The sequence below is a fragment of the Epinephelus lanceolatus genome, chromosome 5 (genome assembly GCF_041903045.1).
Source record: "Epinephelus lanceolatus isolate andai-2023 chromosome 5, ASM4190304v1, whole genome shotgun sequence".
Classification (NCBI taxonomy): Eukaryota; Metazoa; Chordata; class Actinopteri; order Perciformes; family Serranidae; genus Epinephelus; species Epinephelus lanceolatus.
In genome coordinates this window covers 34,480,046-34,489,615 of record NC_135738.1, presented here as the reverse complement: position 1 = coordinate 34,489,615, position 9,570 = coordinate 34,480,046, and the positions used below count along the sequence as shown (strand labels likewise).

At 40.3% G+C, this 9,570-nt stretch overlaps 2 protein-coding genes across 3 annotated transcripts; one reads left to right on the top strand and one right to left on the bottom strand.

Moving 5' to 3' along the window:
- The first annotated feature begins 17 nt into the window (after positions 1–17).
- Positions 18–2,158, top strand: LOC117261611 (fibroblast growth factor 23-like). Its single transcript, XM_033633994.2, has 3 exons — positions 18–314; positions 711–814; positions 914–2,158. The coding sequence occupies exons 1-3, from the start codon at positions 101–103 to the stop codon at positions 1,340–1,342; spliced, it is 747 nt and encodes a 248-aa protein (XP_033489885.2). The 5' UTR covers positions 18–100; the 3' UTR covers positions 1,343–2,158.
- A 551-nt stretch (positions 2,159–2,709) lies between these two features.
- tigara (TP53 induced glycolysis regulatory phosphatase a) lies at positions 2,710–8,572 on the bottom strand. 2 transcript variants are annotated; one of them, XM_033633992.2, is made up of 7 exons: positions 8,014–8,572; positions 6,561–6,598; positions 6,344–6,465; positions 6,037–6,114; positions 5,814–5,924; positions 5,642–5,656; positions 2,710–4,564 (listed from the first exon to the last, which is right to left on the bottom strand). In XM_033633992.2, exons 1-7 carry the CDS (start codon positions 8,082–8,084, stop codon positions 4,190–4,192), a joined length of 810 nt encoding a protein of 269 aa, XP_033489883.1. In that variant the 5' UTR covers positions 8,085–8,572; the 3' UTR covers positions 2,710–4,189. The 2 variants fall into 2 exon arrangements, with proteins under 2 accessions (XP_033489883.1, XP_033489884.1); XM_033633993.2 differs by lacking the exon at positions 5,642–5,656 and having other exon boundaries at positions 8,014–8,324.
- Between the last annotated feature and the right edge of the window lie 998 nt (positions 8,573–9,570).

The following is a 9,570-nucleotide window of genomic DNA, read 5'->3' as shown; positions in this document are numbered from 1 at the left end:
TAGACCTGTTGGACTTTCTCCTCCTCCAGTAGCTGCTCACACACCAAACCTTAACATTTGTGCTGTTAGGAGCAAAGACAGCACGGCATTCCCATTGATCATGCACCTGGCTTTCTTCTCGCTCATCCTGATTGCCGTACATGTGTGTGTACCGGTGGATTGTGCACCGAGGCTCCGGGACCCAGAGCAACTTTTACAACATCAGCAGAGCAGCTTCAACACGGAGGCACATGTGGAAACATCTGCTGGAACGGGACGTTTCTACTTGGAACTGAGTGGATCAATGAGCAAAGGCAGTCACAGACACTTTATGGGTAAGTCTGCCTAGATCCATAAAGATATCATTTGTTTCATTACAGATTCATTCATTAATTCACAAAATAAAAGCCTTTTAGCACCAGCACCATTTCATTTCTCAAAGGGCAATAGCATGCTTTACATATATATATGTCCCCAAATGTTTCTAAAATATAAAACAATGGGCAATAAATATTTTTATAGCTACACAAGATAAAATCCTGGAAATGGATAAATGTACAAATATATGTTGTAATTTAGGTGCATATTTTGCATGTCATCTATACAAACAAACAAGATCTCTGGCAGCCAGACATGTTCATGTTGAAACATGTTTCTTAAACTGTTCATAATATTCAGTATATGAGATTTTCATAACTAATGACGGCATGTTTAAACCTGTTTTCTTGCAGTTATCTTGCCAGTAAGAAAAGATTCAGGCAACTTTGTGTCTATATTTGACTTGAGAAGAAAACGCTTCCTCTGCATGGACTCAAACGGAGAGCTGTACAACTCTGTGAGTATTTTTTTTAGATGCACTTCATTTGAGTGACGCCAGGAAATGCGTAAAACAGTAACATTAAACATTTTTGTCTGCTTTTTTTCTACTGAACAGAGGCAAAAAAACAGAGAAGACTGTCTCTTCCAGCGCATTTGGTTAGATGTGGTGAACCACCGTGATGTGTTTTACTCTACAAGTGGGGGCCGGCTGCTCAAACTGGAGGGAGCTGAGCTGCGAGTTGCTCACCAGGAGCCGCCTGAACCCGCCTCAGCCCTGGTGAAGAGGCTCCTGGGTCCCTTGGTGAAGAGACAGAGGAGGAGCGAGGAGGTGAACCCCTCGGATCCATTACAATCACAATCACATCCCTCACATCCTGCCACGGATCACAAGGACGCAGATCACGGGCAGCCTGAGCAGGACCAGGCCGGTGCTGTGTCCAAAGAGACCATCACCTCCTGTGACGACCCCCTGCGGGTCTTACAGTCCAACGGACCTGTCAGTCCTGTCAAGACTAATATTGCAGACCGGGCAGAACAAGACTAAGATACTGAACTTGGGTTTAATGAGTGAAATGTCAAAGAAGGGCTGCACGTCTTCATGTTTGTTCTGAAATCTCACTTCATGTTTGACTGCTTGGTCAGAGTAGATACTGCATTTGTGGACTGCAGTGTGAGTGAGAGCCACACAATGACATACAAGGGTTGTTTCTTACACAGGAAAGCATTCAAGATTTTACAACTTCTGAGAAAAGAGACCGCATTTTATAAAAACTTTCAATCAAAATGTTCAGAATTTGTTTTTACGGTACCATTACGCTCGGTAATGTATTCACAAACCGTGTTACATCACAGCAGCTTGTACAGACCCTCTGTTTGAACAGCAGACGAAGGATAAGTTTGGCAACATTCTACATAATCATGCAGCAAGTTTGGTCCAGCGTCGGTCCTGCTGTCCTTTAACCTCTATTGTCAGTTAAATTTTAAACCTCGGGCCAGATGTGGCAATGTTTGTTTTGCATATGTGAACATGTGTAATCTGTAAGTAATTATGAATATTTATACATAGATGTGTTGATACAGTAAAGCTTCATGACAGGAGTTTACAAACGTAACAAAAATAGACCAGCGCATAATGAAAACAAAAAAAAAAAAAATCATCTGCTGTTTGTTTGTTGCCATAACATAACATAAACAGGATCAAATAATGTCAGGTGCCGGACACCAGTAGTCACAGCGATGAAAAGGTATTTATTTATTGAAATGTGTTAAATGACTTCCTTCTTAGCCTTCTGTTATATTATTTATATATTTCAAGTTGTGTTGTTTCTAATGTGGAAAAATAAATGGTGACTATTCTGTGGATCGTCTGTCTGATTTGTCTGTACAACACTGGGAATAAATGATGCTTTCCTCTCCTCTTAGTTTCACATTTTCATTGGGGTGCCTTACCAAAGTTACGGCTACCAACGAGTCACTTAAGAATTACTTTAACATTTAAAACGTCCCTGGCCACAGACATTATGGTCCCTGCACACAGCCTGCTAGAACAACAGATAATTGCCGCTCACTCTTTAGCTCACCATCCAATTATTTCCCAAAGAAAGGCCACAAAAGTCACATTGTTATTATCCACACAGCCAATTAGTTATGTAACTGGCAAATATTAGACCTGGACAAATAATGTCTAAATCAGCGCCATGCTTGGCTACTCAACATTAATCAACACCTTCTGCGACCGAAGCCTCAAGAGGGGTCAGGTAAAATTGACCATTTTAGAGAAATATGAAAAATCACTACGAGTTTTTAAAGTTTTGATGACTGAAGGCCATTTTAGTGAGCCGGACATTGGCTTTTGCTGTGGTATGCTGACACCACTTGCTGAAATCACACGCAGACCTGCAGTACACCACAGTAGTACAACCAGTTTATTTATGTGGGGGGACACATCCTATTAATACTAATAGGCATAATAATCCTGATCCTAATAATACTGCCTCGGTCCAAATGAAATGCATGTCAAATATTGTAGATAATGATACAAATGAAGATGCATACTTACTGAAACGATATATTCTAGGCTAGAACATGTTTGTAAATCAAAATGTAAAGTTCAAGGGTGTATATAATGCAAATATGAACAGATGAGAACCAGCACAGATTGAATATCAGGGTTTTTTTTTAGGGAGTTTCGGCTGAAAAGGATCTTTTATCACTGTTGGCAAGTTTCCACAAATCCCACTATGATACAGAAACATTAACAGCTACATTGCCTAATTTAAAAAATAGACTAACCTGGTCAAGTCTGACAGTTTTCCTACATTATAAAGTGTTTTCAGTTACAGAATCAGAGTAACAACAGCAATAGAAACTGCACAATGTTTTTTCATACAATCCAGCTCAGCAGTCAGCACATGATTTTGTTTTACACTGAGAGAGGAATGAAAAGTAGAGAAACAGTGCATCCATACTTCAGTAACACACAACATGCATGCACTCTTTCTTGAATGCACTTGCCCTTGTTGACCAAAGCGTTAATTCCCAACAATGACAAAGTCACTGATTTCCAAAAAAGTCAACACTGTTGCAGTCCTGCTCCGTGTTCCTGCAAAGGATCTCTGAACTTCCGGAGAATAAATATAGAAACACGAACTCATTAGAGCAAAAAGCTGCCTGCATTTACAGTAATGAACAGCCAGACAGTAACAAAGTGATGATGACACTGCCTTGCAACACAAACCATCTACCTGAGTTTAAATGACATTGCTCAACTTATGAACCAGCATTCAGAGCTTGAATGTAAAACAGATTTTGTTGGAGTCCACTGTAAAAAAATAATGCAGATGTATTTAGTCATTTATCTTGGCGAATTTAAACTGGATTCAATTCAAATTCAATTAATTTAAGCATTTTAGGGGGTCCCAAGAAAAATGGGGAATAATTTATCATCACTATTTAATTCACTATAGAAGCGAGCCCAATGTGAGTTAGAGTCACAAGAGTGACTATTCTGATCATAGGATCTAATGACCAAAGTCTTTTCAGATGGAGGTCCCCTAAGTTATATCTTTTCAAGTGAGGGTCCATAACCTACTGTTTTATTCATTCAGGGATCCTTGATACAAGACAAGGCTGAGAGCCACACAACTATATAATAATAAATAGCACCTAAACACTTGACCTAACATTTTTTTGTTTCACAGTTCCATTGTGAAAACATGCTAATATTGAACAACAAGGATTTGATCCATCCATTTCAATATGTGATCAAACTGTGCCGTGAGGTGACTGAGCACCAAATGAAAAATAAATACAGAACCTATAAATAAAATCTTTTACAACTGTAAACTGTCAGTGTTGAGTGTGTGGAGCTTTTTAACATTGTATGTTTCTCCTACTGTTTAACATGGTCCCCTCTGTGAGCGAACACACAACGGATCCCGGACAATTTGAACCTGTCGTCCTCTTTCCGCATGTTTAGTATAAACCGACACAGACCTGTGTTAGGACTTAAAGAGAACAAGTGTGCTTTGTCAGAACCCGGAGGCAAGGAGCAGTGTAACTCCTCCACAAGGAAGCGCACCGCCACACACATGTAGGCCCCGTGGCTGACAACCAAAGCGTGGACCGGGACACCCCTGACCCCATCGTCTGCCTTTCCCTCCACAGGAGATGCTTCTGAGATTCCATCCTCCCCTCTGTCACGCCAGTGTTCAGCCCCGATTTGCTGAAGCATTTTCTCCAGAAACTCTTTGACCCGCTCCGTCACCTGAACAGAGCAAAAACCTGTTATAAACTGTGTCATGCTTCTCTTACATTTTCTTACTACACTAAGAGCACATGTCAATGAAATGTGACTGCCTGCGACTGTGAAGGATAAAAGTTAAAGGTTGTTAAATTCAAAACAACATTGGCACAATGCCATCGACATCACACATGCTGACTTCAGTTTCTTCCTGATGCAACAACCTGTAACTCGTTTAGGAAAGCTGGGAGGGAGGCCTGTGGTCGACACTGATTGGGGCACTCGCTGCTTGCGTCAAATCTATCTTTGTATATCTGCATCATCATCATGATGTGCTGGTCACGTACTGGGCTGGACCAGAGTTAACGTCCAAGCCAAGATCTAATGGATGAAGCCTGATGAGGTATTTTTGAAATAGAACATCCCTCCTTCCGACGCCCCCGCACACAGGCTGTCCTCCCACGCAGGCTCTAACACAAATAACACAAAGCTAAGTGGTGACTTTTTAATCGGGGTAGTGACGAACACTCTGCAGTTGTTTGACAGTGGAAGGGCATGTACTTTGATCCTCCTGATTCAAACCAACAGCTCTGGCAGATGCCAAAGATATACAATCATGTGGATGCAAAGAGGCCCTGAGCCAGCATGTTACATCCATTCAGAAAAATTGGTTAACTGAGGAAATTAGCGTTTTCTGCCACCTAGTGGTCACATGTGTGTATTGCACCAGGGCATTCAGGACGGATCTATAACTGGAGTTAAATGAGGATAAAGATTTAATTTCACTATCATAAGTATCTCAAGGGTTAAGAGGGTCTTTCCAATTCTAAGTCTATTTGTTTGAGATCATTTTAAAATTACAAAACAACTATATAAAGGTTTTCATACACCCCTGTGCAGTGTTGGGGAGTAGTGATTTCGTATCAGGATTTTCTGATGATGATTCGATGCTGATTTACACACTGACTGCGTTTTATTTTCAAACTTCATGCGACATGCGAAGACACTGCGAAACTTGGAGATCAGTATGTAGGAAAGTAAGTAAATAAATAAAAGCTTCTAGTATTAATGCTATCCTGTGCAAAGTATGCCATGCTGTACCATCTTCAGCAATTTCTTCCAAGAAGAGACAGTGACAAGAGTGAGATAGACAAACATAAATGGTAAATGACAGGGAGGAGGCAAGAGAGAGAAATGAATAATACCCACATAAATAATGAAATAACAGAGAAACAGATCAATCCTTCTATCACAGCTACATCCCCAGCCTCACCTGCTCCTGCGTCTCCCCGTTTGGAGGAGTGAAGATTGGAAATGACTGACCGGCTGCCTTGGCCATCTCTTTCACTTCCCGCACCCGTTGCCCCTCTGCTATCCCAAAGCTCTGAAAAACAACAAGTCAATAACTGCATGACTCAGTGTTTTCATTAATAACTAAATGTTTAAGTGAGAAAACACTTTGCTATAAAGCTGTAAAATCACACACTGTCACTTACTTTCTCTTTAAGTAAAGGGTCACACGCCATCTGTAGACCAGAACAACTATTGTTGTGTTTCATTATTGCTTCAGCAGTCTGGAAGAAAAAACACACATCATCATCATCATCTCATCACATACTGACACAATGTGACATATTGTCATTATCTCTCTATAGAAGAGGTGAAGTTTTATAAAGTTTTTGTTTTTTCCCCCCAGATGTGAGCTCTAATCAAACAATAAAATAAACACACCCTGTAGGGTTTTGATTGATTTTTATGTAAAGATTCATCGCTACCTCCCACTGTAAAACAAAAGCATCATACCTGTTTGGCCCGCAGCATGTCACTGACAAACACGTTGCTGAATTTGACATCTTTCAGGTAACGGCCTGCAGCCTCAGCCTGCTGCAGCCCGATGTCAGACAAGGGTGAATCTATAGCCTGGCCTGTGTGGAGGAAGAGGGAAAGATGAAGGTAAGACAAGGAAAAAAAGACAGATTGAGTGATATTATTTTTTTGGCGCAGATGTCTTCAGTCATACCTTGCAGCAGGCCTTCTTTATTGTACTGTGTTTCCCCACTGCAGGACATAAATAATTTTTATATTGAAGCACAAAAGCTAATGTCATAAACAGACTGGGTAAAGAAGCTACTGTTTGACTCTCAGAAATTTGATGTCATGCCCATTGTCATATATGCATAAGGAGATATCTTTGCTGTATAACTGTTTTGCTCAAACACATTTCAGTAGGCAGATGGTCGCACCTACAGTCACTGCACTTGATGGCCCAAATTTTCTGGCATGGTAACTTTTTATTAGAAGTTGTCTGCCTGACAGTTGTTATGACATTGTCAACTAGACATCAATTTATGTATCAATTATTTGATTGATCAACATATTAGACTATGAAAAAAATCAGAAAACACTGAGCTGCCTTTCATAATTTCCCAAAACCCAAAATAACTTAAAGTCTTCAAATTGCTTTTGTCTGACCAAAAGTCCAAAACCAAACAATATTTAATCTACAATAAATACAAAAAAAAAGCAGCAAATCTTGAACTAGAGAAGCTGGAACCAGTTTTAGTCGAGTCTAAAGTAACTGAGTTAGTCAGTTAATCAAATATCGAAATTATTGCCGGCTAATTTTCATCTGCAGTGTCTTACTGATTCTGGTTTTATTTGCATAACTTTACCTGACACTCAGATGTGTTATAAATTGTATAAAATGTTCTGTCTGTGACTCAGAAACAGTCTATAATATTAAAAGGTGGGTTTAATTTACATCTCATACGTTTATTATCATAACATTCAAACTGTTTTCATATTAAACCAAATTTGAGAACCATATGTCCATGTTTCATTTGACAGATTTGGTTTCACCTGATAATAACACTGTGATTTAATAGGGGAAGTTCATTCATTGATTAATGCTGACCTCTGGTGGTCCTCATCAGGTACTGCAGTGTCCACACACTGAACCAGAGGTGAGTGTAATGTTACAGAGTACCATGAAGAGGACTGAGAGTTTAACACGGGCCCTTAAAGCTTGCTAGCTGCCCGTTAGCTAAGAGGCTGAAATAACGGTTCTGCGTATGCTAATGCTATTACAAAATTAAGCTATGTTGGAAATTGAGGCTAACACCTCTCTGGTCTCTCTGTGTCTATCAGTAGTGAGTGACACCTGCTGGGGTTAGCATCTAACTAGCTAATGCTAAATGAATGCAAACCACAGACTTCAGTCATGTAACCAACTTTGAAAGTACAGCTGGGCTCTCCAACGAAGCTTCACGTGTTTGCTATCAATTCCCCACATATGTATATTAATTATCCACACAGGCCTATATGAATTTGACGACATATTATTTATTTTCGCCTATAAAACTAGCTCATAGGTGCCCTTCTATAAATGGGAGCGACATGCAGCACTCGGAGCCTCTGTGCTAAACATATGACATTTACCATAAACACTAAACATGACTGTCAAATGCACTTACTGTCGGACAAGAGTCATCCCAAATGTTAGCGCCTTCATGCTCTGGAGGTTAACGACGGAGTAATATCGCATTAAGGTGGTTAAACTGCCCTGAAGACGACTAACGTTGGTCCTACACGTCTCGACTGCAGAGGAAATGTCTCACACAAAGTTCAACACTGTTGGCAGAACACGCCACAGCTACAGTGTCTGAGTTAGGCTACTTTAAGAAGTAGTGGGTTAGTACAAGTTATTGGTGACATGTTTAACACCAGAGACGTTTGGGGACTGTGCTCTACTTATCTAAAGGGGCGTGGCTTCGGTGTGACTTCGTTTTATTTATTTAATTATTAATTTAATCTTGAGCCTCCCTGAGCACCATAAATAGGCTACACCATGCACCACTAAATCCACCATAAATAACCATAGTTACCAATGATTTTTCTTTTCCCCCATGAGGTGTTTAGTAACCGTCGGAAATCGAAAATCCAATGATAATTTTTTTTTTTTTTTTTTGTTTGGGGATTTGGGGTTCAGGAGGTATTTAAAATGAATAAAATATAGTGGTGGTGCAGTGGTTAGCATTGTTGCCTCACAGCAAGGGTTGGGTTTTGGGGTTTGAACTCATTGGCTAGTCCATTTGTGTAAAGTTTGCATGTTCTCCCTGTGTCAAGGGGAGTCTCTCTTCCCACAGACCAAAGACATGCAGGTTAGGTTCAGTAGCCTATGCTTAATTCCTGTTTCTACTGCGAAAAGTTGTGGATGGTATCGATTTTTGGTAGCCCTTCTGCTGGGGTATCGAACACACAGATCTGACACTAAAAGGTGGAGCTGTGAACACTGCAGTCAATCAAATGATCAGGGCTGAGTTGTGACTGGTTTTGAGTCTTATGTAATGACTAATTAACTAACTAACTAACTTCATACTGTTTTATTAGTAGACTTTAACTATAAAATGGAAGGTTGCAGCAGCTGGAGTCAGAGAGAAAAATAACTTAATTGACTGGGTCGACTGCCTGTGACAGTCATGGTGGAATGTTAACTTGTAATGTTACTCAACGCATGAGTTGATGACATGACTCAGTCAACACACCTTAAAGTTCACTGTGACAACTTTGACCATTACTTTAGTTTTTATAAGACAGACACTTTTAGTAATGAGTGGATCTTCAAGCGTTTAAATATATTAATTTTGACTGGGTTATGTGAACTGCATATATTCTAATCCTCACTCGGAGGAAAAGAAAGTGTTGTGGAGCATCGTTCCTGTTGGCTCTGGCATTACTAAACCCCCGAGCTTGCTTTAGAAGGACTAAATGCACGAACCCGCTATTCTTGAATATCCAATGGAGAGAGACTCTCACTGCAGCCTGTTTGATTTTGTTCTGAACATGTCAGTATGCAGCCTCGTTCTGTGGACGATAAACAAGGTGCAGACTTACATCTGTGTCATGGGTAATGAGGAAATACAGTCAGAGCTGGATGCAGCAGTGAGTGACCATAACCCCGCCCACATTTAAAAGTACTGTTTACGATGGAAACGCTAGGGTCTAGGTACCATGTCTGAAGGGTTACTTTT

Bases quoted from the DNA above. Each gene is read 5' to 3' on its own strand.
- LOC117261611 (XM_033633994.2), top strand. From the start codon at position 101: ATGCACCTGGCTTTCTTCTCGCTCATCCTGATTGCCGTACATGTGTGT. The intron at 315-710 runs GTAAGTCTGCCT...GTTTTCTTGCAG, and splicing joins CAGTCACAGACACTTTATGG to TTATCTTGCCAGTAAGAAAA. The intron at 815-913 runs GTGAGTATTTTT...TCTACTGAACAG, and splicing joins ACGGAGAGCTGTACAACTCT to AGGCAAAAAAACAGAGAAGA.
- tigara (XM_033633992.2), bottom strand. From the start codon at position 8,084: ATGCGATATTACTCCGTCGTTAACCTCCAGAGCATGAAGGCGCTAACA. The intron at 6,599-8,013 runs GTAAGTGCATTT...TATGTCCTGCAG, and splicing joins GGGATGACTCTTGTCCGACA to TGGGGAAACACAGTACAATA. The intron at 6,466-6,560 runs GTATGACTGAAG...TCCTCCACACAG, and splicing joins TAAAGAAGGCCTGCTGCAAG to GCCAGGCTATAGATTCACCC.